The 25,785-nt window shown below is 35.0% G+C and overlaps 1 protein-coding gene across 4 annotated transcripts in view; it reads left to right on the top strand.

Moving 5' to 3' along the window:
- Positions 1 to 25,785, top strand: part of CADPS2 (calcium dependent secretion activator 2) — a 285,197-nt gene that overhangs the window by 200,046 nt on the left and 59,366 nt on the right. For all 4 annotated transcript variants that reach the window (XM_066550639.1, XM_066550638.1, XM_066550637.1 and 1 more), the window contains exons 14-18: positions 5,497 to 5,598; positions 9,675 to 9,738; positions 11,797 to 11,920; positions 14,417 to 14,437; positions 25,239 to 25,342. In XM_066550639.1, coding sequence (XP_066406736.1) covers positions 5,497 to 5,598; positions 9,675 to 9,738; positions 11,797 to 11,920; positions 14,417 to 14,437; positions 25,239 to 25,342 — 415 coding nt within the window. The remainder of the gene's footprint in view (positions 1 to 5,496; positions 5,599 to 9,674; positions 9,739 to 11,796; positions 11,921 to 14,416; positions 14,438 to 25,238; positions 25,343 to 25,785) is intronic.

Raw genomic sequence — 25,785 nt, 5'->3', positions numbered from 1 at the left:
GTAAAAAACATTATTGCAATTTCAGCCTTTCTGTCAAGTCATAAAAGAATGTTCAGAGAAATCATCCCTTTTAAATCTGGGACAAGGAAATTAATGAAAATAAAGAAAATAGTATCATTACATTGCTCCATCTCTTCATATTTTTCTTCTGGAAGTTCTGAATAGGTATTTTATTCTCTAACTAACTTAACTTTAAAGTAAGGTTGTCTATATCTTGATAAGTTCTCCTTCATTTTGTGTCATTCATAAACAATATGGAATATGACTTAAAATAAAATTCCGGAACTTTAGTCAGTGGTTTCACCATTTATCTGCACATGGTCACCATCTGACATGAAAGGTTTTGTCCAGTTGATCTCTTCCCAGGAGTGTTATCTTTTCACATGCACAGCTTTATATATAAAATATTTGTATATCTTGTAGACTTTTTGTTAGATGGTTTCCCCCAAAAAATGTTGCTAATGGGATTTTGTGGAACATTTTGGTTTTAAGGACTTGAAAATGCTTCCTCTTCCGACAGTGTTTCTTATTCACTTTCAATCCTATATGTTCTGTCTGTGTTGTAATTACAGCAGGTGCAAGGTGTACTTCTACTGGTTTTCATTGGCAGTTGGACCTTTTGCTTTAATCCTAGATCTGTTCCCAGGCTGTCCAGCAACTGGAGGAAGGAGCCTGAGTTCCCTTACAGTGTGGATCTTTAAGGAAGTGTGTAACATCAGTCTGCTAGTCTCTCTTGTGTTTGGTACAGCATCAAGAGATGTAACAAGAGTCTATTATTTATTGTTGTTGTAGTTTGTCCCATTTTTCTATCAATCATTTATAATGAAAATGGTGAGAGTGGATTTCTCATCCTTAAACCCATGGTTTTGTTCAGAAGTCATTTGGTATCAGTCACTATTTGCCCAGAACAATGGAATGAGAAAGTGACCTTTTAGGATTGATATGCTATGTGAGTTTGTGCTGCTAAAGGAGAAGCAGTATTCTCTCAATAAAAAACTATCTCTCTTCTTCCAAGTGAATATAATCTTCCCTTTTTTCTGAGGCTTGTGGGCACTGTTGAGAATAGAAAGTTTTCACTAGGCCCAGTGTCAAGCACCTTTGTCTTGACAAACACCTCCCATCTTGCATCTTCCAGTTCATCCTTCTTTTTTTGGAAGCTGATCATGTCCAAGGTATATGAAACACAGAGGTAGGCTTACCATCCCTAAACATTATACAATATTTTGTTATTAATTTCAACTAATTACTGCCTTTACATAATCCTATATAAACCCTATATAAATGACATATTAATACATGCTTTCCTTTCAGTAGAAAATATAACTGCATAAAAGATTATTAAAACCAACCAATGTATGATCTTAATCTGTTTAGTGACCTTCAGAATTGGTCTTTTTAATTCCATTGTAAAAAAAGGGCATGACCTGTAAGCAGATGTCAGAGCAGCCTGAGAACTGCATACAGCAGTGCCAGTTTTGTGTCAGAAATATTCGAAGAATAGTTAATATAAACAAGAAAATGCTCAGTCTTGAAGTGTCTGCCGGTTAAAGCTGTGTTTGAATGCCATGCAGTAATGCACTGTCTTCATTTTCTGTGGTAAAAAGACGTCTGCTCTGTGCTCTTATAAGCTGATAGTGGAAATCATCATTCTTACATTTCTGTAACATAAACCATGGACTCTACAAAAGCCTTATTACAGTTGCATTTTAAAAGAAAATCTGTGTATTTAAATTTTTGAATATAAAGTCCTATAAACAGGTAATAAAAATACTACATCAAATTCTAAAAAATTTAATCCTTGGTTTTCTAAGAAGCAAGCAGTCAAAGAAGCAGTTTATCTTGCTAATTTGAAATTTGTCACCGTTCTTTCATTTGATTGTACATCCTGCTGGATATAAAAACAAGTGCTTTCAGAAAGCATAGAAGTCTTCTAAAACAATTTGTTTCTAGAAGAAAGATGCCTTTAAGTTTATTTTTGTTTTTTCTATGTCTTAAAGACCTTGGGTGAAGTAGGTTGTTTTTTTTTTTTTATTTTGTTTTTCATAATGATTTTCCATCTTGATCTAGCAAGATGGCAAATTCTTTTTGGTCAGCCTTACTATTCATACCTCTGTGTATGTTAGAATATCAATCTGTACATTACTCTCCTCATACTCCTTTTTTTTCATGACACACCAAAGTGATGGTCTGTGTTTTTAATGAAGAAAACACATTGAAAATACTTGTATAATTTTTGAAACATGTAAAGATGCAAAAAATCACCAGTATCAACGATGTTCCAGTGGAAGAAAGTCAGGCATGTTCAGTTAGTATTTCCAAGGCAGCCTTGCTTAAGGTAAAAATTCTCTCTCTGAGATGCCACTAGGAGAAGCTGTTTCCAAAGTTGAGGGCTGGAAACAATCCACAGCCAACCCAGTGTCCATATCTAATTCCTGTTGGAACAAGAATACAGTTTTATCTTACCTACTGTAGGTCTTCACAGTAATTTAATCAACTGACCTCTGCAAATTATTGCAGGTTTTAAGACCTCTAGAGATCAAAATAATTCTAGATGATGCTCCAAGCCTTAAAGGATTATATAATGTGAGGAAAAACAGATCATTGCAACAGGAAAACCAAAATCCACTGCCTAATCAGTCAGCTTTTCTAGAGCAACTGCTGCCAGGACAACAGTCTTGCAAGATTTTTGCAGTAAAAAATAAGTTTTGAAATTCTGATCAACCATTACTTTTGGTTCATTATTTAAGTGGTTCATGGTTAAACAGCTACTTTCCACTTGAATTTACTAGCTCTAGTTCATGAGATATTTATTTCAAATCTCTTCTGATATTTAAGTCTGAGTGAATTAAACAATTTCACTTGTGACCAGAGACAACATTATATCTGTGCCAGTTAGACTGTGATCTAAGCAGGTGAGACAAGCCAATCCAAATCCAATTGACAGAGTCCTGAAAAAATGGTAAACTAATATAAGTGAGAAAGAGAAGGCTACTCAGGTTTTGAGTGTTCACTCTTTCACCTAGTCTCTAATTCTAAAAAATGTTGTGAACAATAAGGAGGAAAAAGAGTTTGGAGGAAAGGAAAATTCACTCTCCGTTACCTTCTTGAGAAGATGATGTTAAAATGAAAACTCTTCTTAAGACAGTCCATCACTTTTCTGGCTGAGTTCCTGTAAGAGAGTTCCCAGGCTGCAATATCAAAGCTTAGTACTAGTTTTGAATTGAAAAAAATCCAAGTCCATAACATTTGAGGCAGCAGGAAAGACACGTTTGTTGTTGCTTTTAATTGCAAAATAGTTCTGGCATAGTTTATGGATGGCCTAAACCTTTGAAAACTAAATGACTGTATGAGTCTGATTTTCCTTGCAGGCACAGTAATCCTAAATAAAAGTAACCAGATCAAAACAATGCTATTTATTTTATTCAGTCTTCAAAGTAAATAAAGAAAAAATATCCCTAAGATTAAATGACTGGAAATACTGAAATATTTATTTATTTTTAATATTTCAGCTCATCTCAGAAACAGTTTATTTTTTTCCATTGATTCTTTTTTAATCAGTAGTAGATATATATTCCCCAAAGTAGAAAAATTATCACCAGCATGTCTCAGGACTGTGTTGCAAAAATGCATTTTTATATTGTTGTTGCAATGAAGTTTGCAAGAAGAAGAGACAAAATTGTGGTTTAGACTTGGTGCTATGTTCTACAAACATGTTTTCAAGAGATTAATTTTTCAATGCTATAGGTGGTCGTTTTCCAAAACCTTTTTGTGTACTCCTCTTTCTGGGACATCTGCTTCTATGCAGACATATATTTAGCAGTTCTGAAAATTTTAGTTGTTGCCTACAAGGTTCCTTATGACAACAAACTCAGTGAAGTGACAGGTCCCTGGTACATAGTGATCCCAGCCTTAGTGCAGGATGACAGATATGACATCCTCCTGGCTCACCTTTTTCACTTACTGTTATCTGCACCCCTAGGTCTTTCCTGACACATATATGACATGCCTCAGCGAGGCTTAATATGACAGAACTATTTACTTTATCAGTCCAGAGCACAATCTCTCCTGACAATGAAATCAGACAGTGCAATTTACTTAAATTTGAGCTCATTCCGTTTGTCAGAAGGCTGAGGTAAAGTATCCTGGCATCCATCAAAAGAGAGAAGATAAGTTTTTTGCTCTTTCACATCAAATTTATACAATGGTGCATTGATGTGCCTCACTACTCCCATCCCCACCATATCTGATTTTTTATTGTTGTCTTCACAATAATTTAAGGAAATCAGGCATTCTTTCCACCTTGACTTGACAGGTCACAAATATAAGTGATTTAAACGGTGAGAGAATTGTTCAAGTCATGACCAGGTAGCAACTTATCCCTTCTAGGTTTAAGTATAGTGCAGAAAGTCAAAGTACCAATTTTGGAAAAAGATGCTCATAGAATGATTCTTGGAGCATTCAGAATGTTCCAAAAAAGAATGTTTTCTTTCTTTATGTTCATTTTACTACAATTTTCTCAGTTCTAGAAACAGTGAAATAGTTTTGGAGGCTCTGGAGAAGATACAGGCCAGAGCCACACATAGTGTCAGGTTCAGAAACTCAGGTGAGAAGCAGTAGCTTATTTGTTACCTTGGAGCAAGAAGTTAAGAAAGTAATAGGAACATTTCAGATACTTCTTTTTAATGTATGCTGTATGTGGGGAAGCTGTGGCTGCATGGCATAAATAACATTTGGGAGCTGTAGATTTAATTCTTTTTTTACTTTTGTCATTATTTTAATATAAATACATTAGTAACACTTCTAGGCTAAGACTTTAGACTAAGTGTATGTTTCACATACTAAATATAAGCTTATTTTTAATTATTGTGACTCAAATTTGATGCTTAAAAATGCCAAAGCTTTTGGTTTTTAAAGACTTTTTCGTTGCATCTTCAATGCTGCATCTATATGGAAGTCTTGATTACATGATGCTATTTGTCAATATAGGATGGGGAATCAAACTCTGTCCTCACTATGCAGGATTCCTAGGTGCTGCCTGCTGTGGCTTTTCTCACTGTAGTTTCCCTCCCATCTTTACTTCAAAATCACTTTTAGCTATATTGTGCCTTTAGGAAAATAAACAGAAGATTCAAGGAGATGAATTTTAACAAGATTTCAGTAGACCTCTCTAACAATAGCACTAATTTTTTTGAGAAAAGGTATTGTCTTTTGAAAGGATTTAGGAGAACTATATGCTAACTTGTGTTCATATTGAGATGATGTAGAAACTTAGAAACTTAGGACTTGAATTCAAAAGTTCAACTCAAAAGTGATTTTTTTTGTCCAGCCTGTTCTTTAGCTATATTCACAAGTAACTGTTTATCCTGGGAGGCAATGAGAAAGAGGAAAGGGGAGTTAACACTCACATTAAATGAAAACTTCAGAACTAAAGATCATTGTCCAAAGACAAATCAGCATGAAGGGATATCAATAGTTATTAAACATTTAATATTACAGGCCAGATGGAATTGGAACAGTCTCTGTGGAAGAGAAAGAAAGGTTTGAGGAAATTAAGGACAGACTTTCCTCGCTTTTGGAAAACCAAATAAGCCATTTCAGGTGAGTGTATAATGAATACTACATTTTTTCTGGAAGAGTTTTCTCATGGTGTTTAATTTTGGTCTTGAACGAGTGGAGTGAAAATAAAATGGTCTGCTTACAAAGGAATAGCTTAAATATGGAATAATTTATTTACACAAGTGGTTGTACTTGAAATTTGTTTGTGTAAAATGTGAGTTTATATGTATGATAGAAAAGATTATGCAATAATACAGGCTTTGATTTTGTGGATTTTTTCAAAGTTCAAGCTTTGTGTAACTCTAACCAAGAAAATTGTCTGAATGAAAGTGACTGTGCCATAACTATTTCTGAATTACTATGGCTCAAGAAAATCATAGGAGTAGAGAACATCTTTAATAGATGGCAGCTAAAACTTCTCTTGATGTCTAATGTAATTTTCTTAGTTTCATGATATACTTGTCTTTCTTAAGTTAAGGTTCATCATGCTCAACGAGGAGTTTGTCATATTAAGGACTGTCAGTACCAGCAGCAGATGTTTAGAGAAGGAATATGAGAAACAGGGGAAACATGGGATTTCCTGCTGTTTTGCGGCAATTGATGGTTTATGAAACTTAGTAAAAAAATTGCAGATAGACCACCAAACCTGTTACTTTGTCACACTAAGCCAACCTACCTGCCACTATTCTGTCAATCTAATTCTTTTAGACTGTATGTATAGATTTTGTTTTGTCTCTGTATCACATCATAACAACCAGCTCCACCGTTTAAATAGTCCTTTGTGAAACAGAACTTTTGTTTGGCAGGGTTGACTATGAGCTTGTTAAATGCCTCTCTGGTTTGATGAGGTAAAAATCTGGTATTCAGTGTCCTCATAGGTCATTGGGGATTTTTTTGAGCATAGAGGACATAGCAGCCTTCACTTGGGACTTCATATCCATATTAAACTAAAAAGAGCTAGAGCTCTCCTTGGAGAGTATTCCTTTCAGGGAAAAACAACAGTCTTTCCTTTCCTCTTTCCTCCCTTCCAAGGGAACAAAGAGCTCTTGCAGGAGAAATGATACAGAGTGCTCCCTACCTTCAGGCCTTCACGTGCATGAGACTAATTAGAAAATGTATGATAAAGTCTAAATGATCTTTTGAGTTGGAACAAATAAACATCCCCATCATGTCTGCTGACCTACACATTAGAGTTACATTGATGAGCTTGGGCTGCAACAGTGACCATAGAACATTTCTGTCTCAGTCTTGGTGGATTTTGAGCAAATTTGAACAGCATTAGAAATTCCTCCTTGAGAGCAATCAAATGTGAATGACTTCATCCTTCAGAGGACTCTAAGGTTTGCCTTAAAATCCTATTTAATCAATACAGACAAACTGTGCTCTGCCAGGTGAGCAGTTATTACTATTTCTTACTGTGAACAAATATTAGAAATAAAATAAAATAATAGGTGAAATGCCTGGATTTAAACAAGGATAGTGGCATAATACTGAAAGAAAGAAAAAAGATAGTGTCTTAGAATCTGAATTTATAAAGCATGTAAAGTCACAATATAGGACATCCTGAAAAAGCATTGGAAGTAATATTTTAAATAAAACCTTGACTCAAGACATGTATAAGGGTCCCCTCTATCAATTAACAAAGAATAACCTTGGCTGTCAGATTGCTTTCTTAGGAAAACATGGTACTAAAACAACTCCATATTTCAGTCCTTCAAAATCGTTATGACAACTGTGAAATGCAGAATATTTGGAAAAACACATTAAACAGTGAGGATTTATGCAGAGTATACACTGAATGTCTCTCTTTAGCCTTACTGCCCTTGAATGCCCTGTATTCCTTGTCATCAGGTCCCACCATCTCCCAGGCTGGTTTCTTTCTTCCACTGTCCTTTCTGCTGTCAGTTTGGGCATCTGTGCTGTTTATTTCTTACATTTCCTAGAATGTTTCAGAGACTTTCATGCCCTCCATTTTAGATAAGCTTTAGTATTTTTAAATGCCAGATTCTCTATGGTAACCTCTTTATCTTCCTCATGGAATCACAGAGAGGGTGTCAGATTGTTTGTTACCACTTTGGGTTCTTAATTGTGGCATGCATTTGGCTCCTACTTTTTTGAATTTTACCTCAGGCTGCTTGTAGGGGGTTTCTGGCTTTTTTTGATTGTATCTTTTGCTTTTATTTTTCAAGTTCTTCATTTTTTTCATAGATCCCATTCTTGAAATTGTATATACATGTACTAAATGTACATGTACTGAATTTTCTGGCCTGTTCTCTTTTGCTACATTATTAAATTGTATTGTCTTGTGATTATTACTACAGAGCACCTCTTCTGTTCTGCACCTCTCAAACTATGTTCTCTTCACATTTGAGACTGAATCCAGAATAAGATTTTTTTGTGGGCTAAATTACCTGTTCAAGAAAGCAATTCAAACCTATGTCCCAAAATATTGTCATTATACCTTGTCCTAATAAGATATCAGTCAAGTGTATATGTCTAGAGCTGAAATTTTGAATTTCCAGCTCCTCTAATCTCACTTAACATTTTGTAATCACACTGATCATTATAACTAGCAGATGAGTGGTACACTTTCAAGGATCATCAGCATTTTTTTTTCCTCTGGAATATATTGATACTTATTATAAGCTTTGCCCTCTCTTCATTGCTTAGTGTTGTGTGCACTGGTCAGCTGTCATGGACAGTTTAATTGAAGAGTGCATGCCTCTTCCTGCCTTTTCAGAGCACCTCTGAACATTTGCTCTGTCTATTTAAGTGACTAGGTCATACCCATCTGGAAAAGATGCTCTCCCTTGCCTGCCAACTGACCTGCACCTCCCAATTTTAATACCCCTCCCCATGGCCTTTTTAATTTTCATTTTCACTGCTATCAGGCTGGTTCCATTTTGATTAACATGCAGTCAGCCCATCCTGTGCTAGTGGCTGTCATCTAAAGTAGTTCTTAAGGTACTTACACCTTTCCTCTCTGTCACCTTCTCTACCCACTGAGACTTCTGATCTCTGCCAGCCTCTCAGGCATCAAATGTGGAAGAGACAATATTTCTGAGAAAGCTATCATGAAGGTCTTGGACTTTAACCTCTTGCCTGGCTGTGTGAATTTTATCTCTGGAGTCTTTACAGAGATAAAAGTAAATACTGGAATTCTCACTGCACAAAATCCTGTTTTGACCTTATTTATAGGGCTTTATTTTGGCTGACCAAAATGTACATATAAAATTCACTGGTCTGAATCCTTTTATTGTTAGAAAAGATTTGACTAGTGGAAAACATTAGAATAGGAGGCTACTGTTCTCGGTGAGTAATAATAAGAAAAAAATTAATCTCAGCAAAGCAAAAATCCTTTTTCCAATTGGGGATATCCCAGTAAGATTTTATAGACAGGATTAAGAGAGGTTACAGTTGCCTGAGCATTGTATTCTCATTGACCTGCTATATTGCATCATTCAGCAAACAAAAATAAAAAAAATAAAGCTATGAATGCAATCACTTTTTAATTTACATGATTTTAGGAGTGGGTATGGTTTAAGTTGTAGCTGATAAAATTTAAGATAAGTGCTTTTCCAAGGTATTTTTAATATAATAGAAAAAACACAGAATATCTGACAGCATTGATATCTCTAGAAATTAAAATAGTTGACATTTTATCCTTGTCCTTATCTAATTTTAAAATAAAATACAATATACAGAATGTTGTTTCATAGGTCCAGTAGCAGTCATGGCTACATGAGAAATAGTGCCTCTTTCCAGGAAGAAGACAATTAAACTCATCAAAGACCTTTAAATATCCTTCATAGCTGATAATTTGGAAGTGATGCTTTCTGCCTTTTAGGGTTTTTTCTGCACTTAGGCCTAAAATGAAGTGTTGGTGAGCTGATACTGCTGTTATGTGCATGTACTCCATGGTAGACTACTGAAGAGGCTTTCTGCTTTTATTAGTACTTCAGGTATGGGAGTCTTCTGCTAACATAATACAAGTTGTATGTAGATACATCTTAAAGTAAATTCATAAAGCAGCTTTTATAATTCTGATAATTTTATGTTCCTCTTATTTTTTTCTTTCTCCTTTTGTTTCTTTTTTTTTTTCTTTTTTACTTTTTAAGATACTGTTTCCCTTTTGGCCGTCCTGAAGGAGCTTTAAAAGCCACACTTTCATTACTTGAAAGGGTAAGTTTGAGAACAAAAGTTCTGCCGAGCCTGCATTTTTCTTTTGCATTCAGGTTGCTGAAAGCATACTCATTATTTTACTGCTGGTTATAACTGCTTACTGGAATGATGGTTGGTTTTGTTTTTCTCTCATTGTCTTCCACAGAGGCAAACAGCTGTTTTCTGCAGGAGTTTTTTACTGGACTTCCACTTCAAGCCACTGAATTGTAGTCAGTGACTGTGGTCCTTTTTTATTTAACACTTACCCAGCATTAACCCTAAAGTGGTACAAGTCTACTCTACAGCCTCCCACTTCCTGCTGTTTATGCCTTCTATGCTGCTGATATTGTCTTTATTCATATGTAATATTAAAATCCTTCTCTAATCCTTCTAATTTAAATAATATTCAATAAATGCATCACCTGAGTCAATTTAAGCAAAAGCTATACACAGCAAATCTGACATAGGCAGCTATAAATGTCAACTCCTGCCCAGCAAATCCTCTTGTATTGACTGGAAAGGAGAATATCTCATGATGATAAAAGCATCTCAGTCATCTCTGTGGAAAAAGGACTTCAAATTCCAGCAGAGATTCCAAAGGAATTGTATCAGCAGGAGTCTGATGAAGTTATAAATTCGAAAAAAGCTTAGGTCCCAGGCTGTGTTGCTTTGCCAAAATTTGTGAGGTTTGATCCTGGCAAATATTAGTTATTCTGCAGTGCAGAACAATTCAAGGATAGAGATTCTCTCTTAGAAAACCTCTGCCGTGTTCAGAAAACACATAGGGAGTCTAGGTATATGTGTTTAATTTCATTTACCATCTCAGTGATTGTAGTGCTGTGTAGGTTCCTTTGTGCTTTTTGAAACATCCCATTTCCTCTCCCCTTTCCTGCTGTTGCAAATGATAATGGTGCTCTAACTGGTGCTCAAGCAGCACCACTGTCAGTTTTGACTGGAAAATGTGCTTTCCTACATTTGTGAATGCACAATAGGTTAGAACCGTCTTATTTTACTTGTCTTTGAAAAATTTGAAAAAAAATCAGACCAAGAACAAAAGGTTTTGAATACTGTAAATTCACTTGTTGATAACTCAGAAGTTATTAATTGAAAAAACAAGTAAACACAGATAGAGAAGTCATATTTGTGTGCAGGTATTCTGGAAGTCTGATTTGCAGCAATGTCTTCCTAATAGCTTCTCTGTTGCTGAACCTGTTTCTTTTCTACCATGTCCTTCCCTAGACTGCATCTCTTGCTCCCTTCTTTTAGCAGTAACTTTTAGATATATAAGGGTGTAGCTTGTCCAGGGATCCACTACAGAAGCATTTTTTAAGGTTGTGAGTTATCAAAAATGTTATTATTTACATGAAAATGTGATAAGACCATGTTGAGTTTTGTTTACACTTACCTGTTGAAAGTTAATGGAGTGCAGAATTAAATTTTAAATGCAAGTGAATTATCAACATTTTTTAATGTAGTAATCCAGAGTATATTATGCTGCATTCGTATAAAGAGGTATGGATTCTTGGTTCACCTCACTTGCAATAGGTGAGGTAACAACTCACATGTTTTGAAAACATTTATATGGACTGTTCTTCTACTTGTCTATAATAAAATATTCTGCTGGAAGTTCAATGTTTTCCCTTCCCACTATATAGATGACTTTTTTTTTCACAGCAAGGATGTGTTGAATAACCTTACCCTGTTGAAGAGTCCATGGTACTTCAATGGTGGAAATTTTTCCACAGCTGAGAACCAAGCCAATTTTCACAATCACATCTTTAGTGGTAACCATGATCCAGCCCATCCATGGAATGCTCTTGTTCTACCGGTCTCAATATCACCCAAAGACCGATTGGCATGCTGCAAGATGGCAAACAGGAGGGATAAATACTGTACAGGCAGTCAAATCAGGGCTGAACAGAAACCTTCAAAGATGAAGGTCCACCAAGCTGCAATAGTTCCTTTTTGACTTCTGCCTTTATATCATTATCAGATCTGTAGTAACTTCAGTATACTTTTATCCTTTTCCTGTGGGGTTTGGGTAATGGTAATGAAGTGGTATAATTGTCTCTGACACAGGTTTTAATGAAAGATATTGCCACTCCTATACCAGCAGAAGAGGTGAAGAAAGTGGTTAGAAAATGTCTGGAGAAGGCTGCCTTGATCAATTACACGCGACTTACAGAATATGCCAAAATAGAAGGTTAGTACAGCAATCAACTGCCGAGGTGGCTGTAAAAGCCAACAATGCCCATTAACTGCATATTCAGTGAGCAGCCTTTTCCCTTTCCAGAACAAACCCCTTCCACAGCAAGGGGAAATGTCTCATTAAAATCTCAGCTGGTGAACTGTGGAGCTTTTTCCTATTCATTGCTTTAATATGCCTCCTGGGACCCTGTTTGAATAAAGACTAGGACTTCCTAATTTAAGTTGCCCTTTGTTCTTACTTTTGAGTTCTTCATAAATTTAAGAGGTTGTTTATGGGTTATTTTTTCTTTCTCTAGCTATTTCTAGTGATTAAACTACTGACAGAAAATTCTTTCCTTAACAGCAGGGTCGCTGCCTTGAAATTTGAAAACTGTGTATAGATTCTTTTCTGAAGTATTTATAAGGCAGACAAATAGATAAATGCTATTTATTTTTGCTACTGTGTGATCAGATGTATAATAATAATCTGATCATTAAAACCCTAATTACGTACTGATTTAATGAATTAAGGGGACAAAATACTAAGTTTGAAGGTAATCAGGAGTTTTTCTGAAAGTTTGGTATGTTCTATAAAGTATATTATGAAATTAACTAAAATTCTGCTTTAAAAAATGGCCAGGATGCACATTGTCATTTTACTATTTGTAAACCTTATGTAGAACAAAAAGGAAGTCATAATAGTCAAATGCCTTGTCGAGACAGACTTTTAGTCTCCATAAAGTACAAAAAGCTAGAGATACTCCTGTCCAAATGTATTCAAGAACAGAAAGCTGTATGCACTGGATTTTTGGAGCTAGAATTATTCTCAGGAAAATATTGTAGGATTAATTCTGTTTTTTTAAAAATACAAATTTTATGCATATTAATTTTTTAAATAGCATGTATTTCTAGCAATTTCAGAAGAAACAGAGCTAGCTTAGGAGCAAATTGAAGAAGCCTCAAATATTTAGCAATATTATAAAGCCAACTTTTTTCCATTTTTATCTCTGCTCAAATTCTCTGAAAAACATGAGTTAGCCGATCTCACAAGTGATTAACAAAAGATCCATCTCATCACTATAGCAACCAGTATTATATCATGGAAGTAACAACATGAAACCATCCTAGTAACCAGTTTATCATAATTAATTATGATATCATGTTGTGTTAAAGAGAAAAAGGATGAATATTAAATCTGTTCTGGAAAATGAAAAGGAAAAAAAGAATTTTTCCTTAGTTTTTATATTTCTGTATTCATAAAGGGAAATGTTAATGTTCAGTATTTAAGTCGTGTATCAAACCTGTTGAAACAATGAGTATAAAAATAGAAACATTTTTATAATTTGAAAAAAGCTTGCAAAAGATATCTGAACACGCTGACAATAAAATGGATTGGAAAGTTTTTTGTCATCATGTAAATAAATCTTTTCCCAAGATTTTTTACTGTATCCTAGAGAATTTTTTACTGTATCCTAGAGAATATTCAGGGACCTCCCCTGAAGTAGCAAAGTTTGCACTTTAAGATATTCACACTGTTAACACCAAGTAAGCTGGAACAGCACATGAAACTGACTCCTGTATCTCAACTTGCAATTGCAATTTTCTTTTTTGGATTTATTGCCTTTTGGTTGGAACCCAACTAGATTTATTTAAGTAGTTTTGCACTCGTGTAGTTGTAAACTCAAAGCACAACACATCATTGCATAAATAAAGAGAAATAGGTGAAGTACTTTTCTGAGAATAAAGTACTTTTGAAAGTGAAGGACTCCAGCATTGCAACATCAGAAAATTCAATGCACTGTATTTCAATGGCAATGAGACCTGTATTGATATCTTTTGATACTCTGATCATTACAAACATCCTACTTTTGTACCAATATAAATGTAATATTTTTCAGCAGTGGATTTCATTCTGCTCCTTTAGGTTTATAGGAGCATTATTGTATCTGTGCACTGAAGTTACATTCTTCTCTTGAAAGTAATTCATGTTAGTGTTTGCATTAAATGCTTACTCTCCTCAAACTGCATACAGAAAGCATAGAGTCCTTATCTTTATAATATTACTGATGTCCTCAGATGTGGCTGGCACATCTTTTGGAGATTTTTGTGGTTTGACTATTTCTTTACTGAACAACATCATATTAGTCGGTCAAAAGGTAATTATTACAAGATAATATCAGCTATAGACCGATAGCAAATACCTAAAACGTAGAGATAAAAATAAGGTCCTAATACAAATAATATTCTCATATATGTTTCTGAATTCCCATGCACAATATGGATGCAAGCTCAGTGCCTGAGCTTGAAATAAAGACTATACAGGGCTAGTAAATGCAAATATATTACTCAGAAATATGCACCATTTCTCCCTCACATGAAAAATCCCATCACTTGTGTGATGTACTCAAGATGTTAAGAAGCTATTAACTCCTTATGTGGTATTTATTCTTCTCTAATTATATGAGTTTTATTTCTGTAATGATGTTTTTCTTTCCCTATTTTTTTTATTTAGCAACAGCGGAAAAGGACTCAGGTGATTACTATTTGTGTGCATGTCTGCATGTATTACAGATGTAGTGTGTTGTGTCTGTTGTTAATATTTTTCTTTATTTGAGCAATACCAAGATACTGATCAGAACATTTGTGAATATTAAAATTAATTTTGGTGTAGTTTAGTTCATGTATTTACACTGATACTTAATTATCATGTACCTATTTATTAGCAGTTTAGCTTTCTGTTTTGGAATATGATGAAGTTGTATTTTCTGTGAAAAGGGTATAACTAAATGATGCAGAAAAGTTTAATTTTGTTAAATTCAAAAACAGTTTGTTTATTTAGAGAAAAGTAATTTCATAGTCCTCTGCAAAAATTGTATGTTTTGAAACAGAATTTCTCAATTTATTAATGAAGATATTGCTACGAAAACTGATTTTGTAAAACTGGTTTTACATTTCTCTGATATGGCTTTGTTTAGTGATACATTTCTTTTTCTAGGTATAGCTGAGGGTTACATGGAAGGTAGCTCCTTTTTTTCCTAATTTCATGATGATATGGTGTATATTCTCCAATCATACAGGAAGGGAGTTTTGAGTTCTTATATCCCAATATTTGAAAGTCATCATACAAAGAGCACAGCTGAAGTAGTATTTGCAGCTGAGTAAAACTGGATGCATAGAAATATGAGGGATTGTGCATATCTGGACTGTGAAATAGAGCTGTGCACTGCTTTGTCTTACCTGACATACATACCCAAATAAAGATTGATTGTGGTGCATTTTGGGGTTTCGCCAACAATATCAAACACAGTTATGGGAAGGGGGCATTGATCTGGTAGTACTCTCGTGATGAACTAATTTTCCATCTGGAAAGACAGACTGGTGTGATGATAACAAAGTTGCATGAAGGTAGTTCAAAGAGAAGCTGCTTGTAGATGAGGGGCTTGAAAATTATTAGCAAATTATTGAGACTACTCTTTTTAACAACTATGTCCATAACTGAAGTAAAAAAATTCCACTGATTTCCAAGACTTCCACCGTTTTTTGTTTAAAAGCTTTATATGCTCTGTAAATGGGAGATCTTTTGGAATTTTTAAAGAAGAGAGCAGGCAGTGCACTGGTGGAATGGATATTCATGCCACAGTCAGTTAGGGTGGGTTGGGGGTAGCCCACATTGCTCAGATGATCTGCTGACCCCTCCCATCAACAGGAGAGGTTCCTTAGGCAGGGGACTCTGAGTGCTCTGAAGGTCCTTCAGCAACTTCTCTGTGCAAGGACAATCTCACAGCATCAAATAAATACAAAACACCCCAAAAAGAGTTTCCCTTCTATGTTAAATACCTAAAGCTAGATAGCACAAATATTCAGTTTCATATTTTGATGCCTGTAGGTATTAAAGAGAATATCTCTTGAAATGAGAAATTCCGAGACAATTAATTGAAGTTAATTGAAAATTATTTGGCAAATTGTAGAGATTTTTTCCTTTCACCTTGGCACTCCAAAACCTCACCTGTGCACTTTGATATAATGTATACACTTTTATGCAATGCACACACTTTTATACAATATCACATTATCACCTGAAGTACCAATCTTCCTTGTTAATCTCCCTGTTTTTCTCAGGGTCTTTATTTGGGAAGCCCAAAACCATTAAGCATCGATGACATAGTACCGACACGTAAATAATTAAATAAATAAACAAATAAATTGCTGTACCTGATTTTAAATATTTCACATTAGGTTTCTCCATGCTTTGAAAGAAACCATAGCCCTTCTCAATACAGGATAGCAAAGTTGTCCCTTAAGTGACCTGGCAAATAACTAGATTAGAGAATGGATGAGAGGAAAGTGTATCACATATAAGGAGTAAGTTCACTCCCTGGGTTAGCTGAAGCAAGAGGTTTATAGGCTGCATTTATAATTCAGCCGCTTAATTAAATACCAGTTCTGACTAAAAATTAATCAAAAACTGAAAATTAATCAAAAACTCAGAAAAAAATCATTCTATTGAAAGGAGTAGATAGACTGTATCCCCTGGAATTTTCTGAAGCATTGAGCATATTTCTCTGATGCAAAAGACAAAACCACTGAGATGAATCCCAATACATTTTAGGGCCAGATCCTGCTCCTGTTGTTGTCTCTACCTGGACTCGTACAGATTTCATAATGAATTTGATGTACAATATGCTTAGCCCTAATACCATATATTGTACTTTTGTGGAAAATGAGAAAAACTATGTCTAGATAACTGTTATTTACCTTTTAACTTGTGCACTATATACTGATAATTAAGCTTGAATTTCAGGAGTGTCCTTGTTAGGTAATACAGAGGTGAATATGCAAATTCTTCTTGTTGTGAGAACCCTTTCTTGGCAGTGTGGTTGCCAGGTTCCCAGGTCTATTCCCCAAGTGCTCTCATTTTCACAGTCTCAGCTGAACAAGACTCTGAATGTTTTCCCAAAGACAGTGGTTACTTTCTTAATGGCAAACATGGTGGCATAAGCAGCACTTCCATCAAAAATATTTGTTTACAGTCAGGATGACATTTTATTGAGCATCCCTCATCATTGGACTGTTAGGAATATAGAATAGATTTTAACAAAAATTACATTTGCCATGAAAATTATACAGGGTTCAGCATGTCACTCTTTATTACATGTACAGCTGAATTTCTCATGGAGTAGCTAATCTGCTCAGTCAGAGTAATTACCATTATGAAGAGAATAGCAGGAAACCTACTATTACAATTTTGAACTATATCTAAGAACTCTTAAATAGTGTCCTGGTAGTTTGCAGCAGGGGTTTATAATTTGTCAAGGACATGAATCACAGCATCAATACATGAAAATCTCTTTTTAAGTATGACCCATTTTCATTTCAGTATATACTGCCTTTGAGATTTCAGTACCTGAAAGTACTTTTTAAATAGTTTTTTGTATGGCATGTATTCCTGTCTTATTCAGTATTTAACTTATATTAACTCTTCCTATAGATAATGTTGAACATAAATGGACCTGCCAGATTCTGAGGCCAGAGACAAACAGCATTCTTGACATGCATTTTGCACACTTCCTGTGAAGAGCCTATAGAAATTTGCATGGCTCCATCACCTGTTTTCTGTCCCTCAAAAAAGATGGCCTTCCTTAAACAGACTTCTTATTTTTTACTTATGTTTAATACACATCCATACACACAGAGTAATAAAATGCATTATTTGTTCCTTCTCATAAATGAATGGTTTTGCCTCTGAAATTTATTAGGAATCTGAATGGCTGAGGACTAATTAATTCTGCTATTGCTGCTGTTATTGCCTGAGAAAAGACAGAAACTTGCCCACAAATGCACCTTTCAGCACAGGGGCATTCCTTGGCCGTGCAGATATAAAAGGGATTAAAGTGGTAAATATCTGTAAAGCAAACAGGGCAGTATTTATCATTGTCCATGGATATTAATTTCTGAAGCAATAGACAGATTGTAAACATTTGAATTATAAGTTCAGTTGTCTTTTAACTCACTATTTTTAAAATTCTGTAGTAACTCAGTATGCTGGGCTCCTTCTGCCAAGCAGTTTGAATAAAAGGAGTAAGAATAAATTCCATTAAAATTGGAGCAAATAGTTACTCTGAAGTGTACAATTGTTCAAAGACAAATCAGTTGTGATGCCAAAATTTGTTTCTATCAGAAAGACTGCCAAAGGCCGAATAAATGTTAACTCCATACAAGAGAAGGTCAGGAGAAACTCAGAAGTTTGCTGGGGTTTAAGACATCAATCATTAACATACTCATTACATACAAGTTTCTAAAGGAAGGGTAGTATGTAAATGCCCTCAAGGCTCAGAAGGATCTGTCTGGCTTAAAAAAGAAAACACTACAAACATTATTGAAGCTGAGAAGGCAAGTGAAGAGAGTCATTGTACGTGGAGAGGACTTGATTTAAGCTCTCCATGCATGTTCATTTCACTGAACAAACAGAAGTGGGCTGCACAGCAGCATAGCACCTTCTTGGTCTCTGTTGTACAACTAAATGGAAATGAGGACATGGGCAAACATCCCTCATTTCAGTTTTGGACCTGTAAAATAATCCCCAGTCTGGATCCTGATACTCCTTTGTAAACATACCCACATCCTCCTTTAAGAGTAGGGCTGAGTCTGCCTTTGTCACTGTGCTTCCCTTTTCAGTCCCCTGCTTCACCCACAGGAAGGTCATTTCAAGTCCTATTATCTATACAGGTGTATCATCACCTTACAGTTAAATTAGTTCCCAAAATTAAGCATGACAACCTCCTCCTGTATCCCAAATGAGGGAGGCATAGTTCCATCTTTCATTAGCATTTCATCATCTTCAGTTCCTCCATGCCCTATGATGCATTTTTAGACAAGAGTTTAGTACTCATGCAACCTAGGCTTTCATCACCTTGTCTCAGAGTAGCTGCCTGTTCTTCATTTCTATCATTTCAGGAGTCTTTCTCTATTAAAGTTTGAATTCCATGTTCTTGAACATTGGTGACAGGAACTGTGCAAAGTCATCCCCATTAGATGCCTTGCACAGTATTAGCAGTGCTATTATAGCAGAAACATTTTATCTGATATAGGAAGAGTCTGATGTCTGTATCATGCTTGTGTCACACAACCCTTCTGTGAAAAGCTAATTCAACCCAGTCTTAGAGTTTTGATCATTTTGAGCTGACATTTTCCCAGTTTATAGGAAATTTTTATTGCTATTCATGTGTCAAAATATATTGTCCCTTCTTTAACTCTTGAAGGTATTTTGAAATGTTTCTCCCATTCTTTGGAATTGCCAAATTCTTGTTGTTGCATCTTTCTATTTCCCATGTTTTACATATTGTCATTGTGCTTCTAATATTTATTCTAAAGTCCCTGGTGAAAATATTAAGGAAGCTTAGATGAATCTTCAAGAAATCTCTCAAGAATCCTTTTCTTGCACTTTCTCAGCACTGCTTATTCCCTTTCACTTGAGGCTTCTTCTTTATACCCCACACAGTTTCTTTTTTTAGTCCTTACTTTCTTCAGCTTAACTGGTAGTTTTCCCATGAGGCACAGTATCAAATGCTTCATTAAAGTCAGAATAAATAAGATCTACTGAATTTCTTTTTATACAAAAATATCTTATCTAAAAATGCATAAGTCTAGTTCAACCCACCTTTGCAAATCTGTGTTAGATTTTATTTTATTTTCTGTTCATTTTATGTCCTCAATTAGTAATTTTTTCAAATTTTGTTTCAGTTAATAATTTTCAACATCTCTTTTCCCTTCCACTTGCCTGCCAGCATTAGATTTTTTGTTTCATTTTTCAGTAAGGCTCCAAAATTTAGAATCTTAAAATACTCTGGTTTTTTTTTTAAATACTTTTTACTAAGTCTGCATTTTCAAGTGCCAGTTTTCTCTCCATCTGATAGGTGAGTTATTAATCTATCCAGTTCTCTTTATTCATGGAGCCTTGCAGTTTGGCATGTTTGTTAGCTCTGAGTTTTATTCTACAGTATCAGGAAGTGCTGAGAAAATTAGTTCTTTCCCCCTTTGAAGTGAAATTAGAAGTGAGAAAAAGAAGGAAAATACCAACTGCTTATATCTGTGTTGCCAAAATCAGAATACAAAAAAATCTTATGTTAAATGCTTTGATGATCAGCTGGCAAAAAAAGAGATTTTTCTTCTGCTTTTACCTTTTTGATTTTGTTGTTTTTATGCTTTTCAATGAGCCAAGATTCCCTTTAGAAAATAAAACAAAACAAAACAAAAACATGTGATTGCCTCATGAAGGTAATAACATTCAATACTATGATAAATTTTAAAAACCAGGAAATATTGGAGCATGACACACTTAATAAAATGGTAGGTCATGGAGTAGGAGATGTGTACTCTAACTTTTTACCAATCTCACTGTCTTTCTGTATTTAGCTAATAATGGTAATTAATTCTAATTTTTTTCCCCTAGGATTTAAAATGCTGTTGAAATCATAGAAAGCAATTATGGAATGACTGGTTTCAGCTTCATAATTAAAGCTAAATTCCACTATTTGTATAAGGCTGGATTTCGTTTCTAATGTGAAAAATATAGAATGTCCTTCCAGATCTACCTCCTTACTTTTTCATGCACAGAATTAATCCTGTGAGAAATTGCACAAAAATTTAGCACAGTGAAATCTAAATTATCTGTGGGTCGATTATACCAGTTTTGGGTTAACTCTTCAGAGTCAGTTCAGGTCTGGTAGCAAACTAGCTTCAAGCAATCTTGCAGGTTTCACATGTTAAAAAGACCAAATGAATGGGCCCTGCTGGAGCAGAGTTGGCTCCATAAAGCTCAAATTATGCTCTGTCTGTATTGTCCTGCTTTACTGTAAGCCCGCTGAGGCTGTGAATTTGGGAGCTTCTCAGCATACTTGCCTTTTTTCCAAGACCTCTGGCTGGAGATGGGTTGGCTTTCCTGAGACACTGGTTCTGGACATGCTTGTTGGAAGAAAAGGGGGAAGGATGAAATACGAGGCAGGGAAAACCAGTAAGGGATGTATGCTGTGTCACTGAGGGGGAGACTGGCAGGCCAGAGTCAGGAGTCTCCTTGTTGCATTTTATTCATAACCAAGGAAAAAAATGCCTCTCTAATGAGCAGATTCCTGTGTGCAGCAAATGTCAATGAGAAATTAATCACACATGTTTAACAGCTTACATGCTGGGGAGAAAATGAGAGAGGTGAATTGTGCATTTGTCTTCAAGGATGTCTTCAACTCTCTTGTGGGAAGAAAGCTTAAGGTAGATTTTAGACACACTGTTGTTAGGTTTTAAACATCCTGATTGTCTCAAAAAGGAGGACTGGGGAGAAGTTCCCTGACCTGTGTGATGCAGAAGGTGAGACTGGATGATCTGACAGTCCCTCATGGCCCGAGGCTCCGTTGGTTCATGAAGCAGTCACTTTTTCATTTCAGTAGTGCTTCACTCGGTTAACTTAGCTCATTTAACAATATTGCTCGGTACCTGTGTGACTCACTGGTAATGTGTACTTGAGAAAGCATCCATTATTTGCAAAGCCTGGTTTGCTTTTTCATTTTGGCAGGATGTGAAGCTGGAAACAGATGATTGATGGCTTTTTCTGTTTATTTTCTAAAAGATGTCAAGCAGCATATTTACTGACTTGACTCCTGGTGCAACTTGTTAGTTTGAACAGTGTAAACACATCTTAACAACCTTTAGTAATTGTGGGAAGAAAGACATCATGAATATAATGAAAACTGACAGCGCTGATTTCCATTCCTGTAATTCCTTTATGCTTACAAAGACAAGCACAGTATTTGACTCAGGTGTTTTGAAGGGTCTAAAACTTCCAAATAAGAATTTATTGCTACTCATATTTCATATACACTACTTACTTGGCTAAAAAAAAATTTTCTTTATTTCTCAAATTACTTCATAGCCCCTTATGTATATACACATGTAACTGGTGGATATCTATAAGATATATTCCCTAGAATTTGAAAGCTGTTTAGTTACAGAGAAAATGGCTAGGTGGTGTGGTAACTTACATATGGAAAAGGAGGCTTTACATGAAGCTGAAGTGAAATGTAGGGAAGTCTGTATTGTGCAAAAGAAATAGCATGTACTGATTTATTCTGTGAATTAGTAAACCAAAAAAAAAAATTAGAGAGATTTGTCCAAGGATACAGACTGAGTACAATTCTCTGCCACCTTTTCTTAAGAGCTATCTTCTAAGAAAATAATGATTTTTAAAATATTGTGAAAAGCTAGAAACATTAAGGGTAATTTGCAGATATTTAGCTAGTGATAAATAGTTTCAGTGTAAACTAGTAAATAGCATGGTGAGTTTTATGGAAACATGAAATTGGAATTGATTCAGTCTAGTATAGCCCAGATTTTTAGTCATTCCTGCCATGAAATGTCAATTGGAAACCTGCCATACTCAACATAAAGGTGTATTTACAGTTTTCATACTCTTTTCCCTCCTAAACTTGCTAATCCTATTGAAAAAAACTGTTCCTGAACATTAGTCCCACAATGACTGAAAACTTTAAAATGTGTAGTTTAAATCATTTGTCATGACTGTTCTATTCTGCCAGCATCATGCCTATTCAAAGGTAGCTCCTGTCTTTCCCAAGCGTTTCCACTTCGGGAACATTGAATTCCTACCTTGCCCGTGTGAGAACATTTCTGATCCTCACTTTCATCCTTCATTTTATTAGGCTTATGATGCCTTTCAGACTAACACAACAACAACAACAACAACAAAATACTGGTTTCCTCTTCTGATCAAAATCCATCACTTCAGCACAGATGACCAGAACTGTATTTCCTTAATGCCTTGTTCAATGTAATTGGTACTTGCCCGAGACCATATTTCTCTTCACTGTGATCTTATCACAGTGGAGAAGCAAGATAATCTCACAGTTAGGTGGTAAATCTCTTTTCTCCTGCTCTCCCTAGTGATAATGATATCTGTTCAACAGCCATTTTTAGGCCATCTTGAGCTAATTGCAAGTGTGGAATAAGTGAATTTATTCCAGAGCAAAAATGCAACATGAGATTCATATCATAGAATTCATAACATAACATAACATTCATAACATTCATTCATAACATAGAATTACTTTCTTAATAATGTAGAGGAGCCCTTACAGGATAGAATTTCTGAATATTTTACAGCTTATTTAGTTTCATTAGGAATGTATGCAATTATGCATGCAATTATTTTGTTTACTTGGTAAGTGGTGAGGTAATGAAGATCAGGCTGAGTTTGCAATAAAATGAGTTGTTTATGCTGAAATCAGATGTTCCAGTCGTGCTCTCTATTAATATCACTGGTTTATTCCTAAGACTCATTAACATCAGTGACACTGCTAGTGATGTATATTATCTGTATGAATTGCACTTGCTATGTGTTCAGGGAGGGGAGGACACTGACCACTAGAAGAAAGAGCAATTTCAGTCCAGGATAAATGTAGAAACCACTGGTTTAGTCTGAATCCAATAGTAGTTTTATAATATAAAACCTAAATAGGCACTTGGCTGATCCTTGCTAATCTCTCTTGACTCAATATGTTTCTTGTTACATTCATATAATCATTATATGGTATAAGAATTGTAAAGGCAATACAGTGCAGTATTAAAAACAGTGATCTTGGCATTATGAATGTATTTTTGTGCCTTGTGTGTGCTTTGTGCTTGACCCAGGTTCCTACACTAACTCTTTCTTGAGTTAAATTCTGGTTTTAGAAAAAAAAATATTTCAACATATCTGGTTATGTGGTCTCTTCTAGTAAGATTTGAAAAAATTCTTTGTAGTTGCTTCAATAACTAGTTTTCCTGCTTGGTTTTTGCATGAAAACAATGTGGGGTATTAGTCACTTTGAAGTAGGTGTTTGCTGGAGATTCTAATCCAGTGTTTCTTCAAAATTGCATCAAAGCTCTATATTTCATTGCTGTAATATGCATTAATGTGTTAGTGCTGGAGAACTGGACAAGGTCACTTGCCTTTAAAATGTCTGCAATGTTGCTTTGACTTGCTAGAAATGTCAAGTGTTAAAAATATTTATTGCATGCAGATTGATATTCTTACTAAGACCAAGGAGATTATGTGAATTGTTTCATTAATCTGCTAATGGTCTATGTAATGATGAATGCTAAGTGGGAAGGAAATGTCACAGAATTTTCTGCAAATGCAGATGTGTATTGACATGATTTGCTATCCATGTGATACATAAACTTGCACAAAAAATGAGAAAATAGAATTCCTGAAATCCACTTTATCTTGTTATCAGCTTTATGAGTTCTCCGCAAACCTGGTTAATGTGACCATACATTTGTGCTTAGCAACAAGAACTTTTTTAAGTAAACAAGCTCTAATAGCTAATGCTGAAGTTATCCCTTACGATGCAGATTATGTAGTCAGAAAAGTTACTTTTACTGACTAAAATGTTTGTAAAAAATTCTGTTGGACTCTTCCCTTATCTCCTGTGATTCTTCCTGAAATATAGTGCTATGATTTTTTTAATTGCAAGCTAATTGTTGTTTAATTTTCCTGTAAGTATTTTAGTTACATTTGGTTTACCTTTGTTGTTTCCTTTCTTTTTGAAGTCTTCTGGGTAGAGTAAGTGAGCTTCATGTAATTTGTAACTTTTGCATTTGTACTTCTTCTAGGTGGAATTTTTAGTAGGTTTGTGTTAATTCTGTTATAAGATCCTTATTTCATAATGCTATTTTTCACTATGGTATTGAAAAGTATTCAGATTCGCCTTTACTGATGAACAGCAGGTAGAAAATTAGTTATTTGAATAATTAATTACTAGAAATTAGTTGTATGAATTATTTTGGTTTGCACTTTCTTATTTTTACATATATATCTAAAATGGAATGTCTTCTTTTGTTTAAACATTTGGAATTTTTGCTGCAAAAGGTATGAATTTTGCTGATGACAGTAATGAGTCAGCTGGTGAGAAGACATTGTACTGATAATAACAAAAAAGGTCTCCACTATCTGCTGTCTTTGTTTATATGGCCTTGAAGAGAAAAAGAACTTCCCTATTGCAAAAGTTGAGCATCTAATACACTGATGCACCTGTTATTTCTCACATCTTAAATCAGATAATGTTTACAGTGACCACTGATGCTCTTGTGAATTATTTTCTCTTTTTAGTAATCTGGACATTCAGCTCTGTTTATGGGCATTAAATCATTATCCTTAACAGTTGAAATTTCTTTTGCTTTAGAAACTTGTCAGTTTGCAGCATTCCCATTAGTTTCTGACATAATTTTCTCTTACTGTAAATAATATTTGTAACTTAAACAATTTTGGTTTACATTTTATATTCATATAGAGACTATGAATCAAGCAACACCTGCAAGAAAACTGGAAGAGGTTCTTCACCTTGCAGAACTCTGTATTGAAGTATTGCAGCAAAATGAAGAGCATCATTCAGAGGTGAGGCTGTAATTGCATTTGCTGCAGAGAATGGTTTGTTCCTGGATTTTTGCTCCTCTGATGTGAAGCAAGTCTGTCAAGAAACATTTTAGTTTTCCTTCCTGACATATGTTTAAGGCAGTTCACATTTACAGAGGAATAAGGCTTGAAGCTTATGTAAAGTGAAGTGAAATAAAACTCTACTTCAATTCACTTGAATGAACTGTAGGTTTAGAAGTGAAAATTAAAGAGCATAAAAAAGAGAAAGCATCTTTGTGCTGGAGGTGCTGAAATGGTATGGAAAACATTCATAGCTTTATACAGTTTTTCCTTCCAACTTTTCACCTGATGTTCAAAATGGAAAGAAAATATAACTGAATGCTAGTTTTCATTATGCTGTATAGATCTAATTATGTGTAAGAAAATAATTATAAGTATAATAATCTCATTCCCATTGCTCTTCT

The sequence above is a fragment of the Molothrus aeneus genome, chromosome 5 (assembly GCF_037042795.1).
Source record: "Molothrus aeneus isolate 106 chromosome 5, BPBGC_Maene_1.0, whole genome shotgun sequence".
Classification (NCBI taxonomy): Eukaryota; Metazoa; Chordata; class Aves; order Passeriformes; family Icteridae; genus Molothrus; species Molothrus aeneus.
Note: the sequence above shows the minus strand (reverse complement) of the source record. Positions and strands in the feature narration are given on the sequence as shown.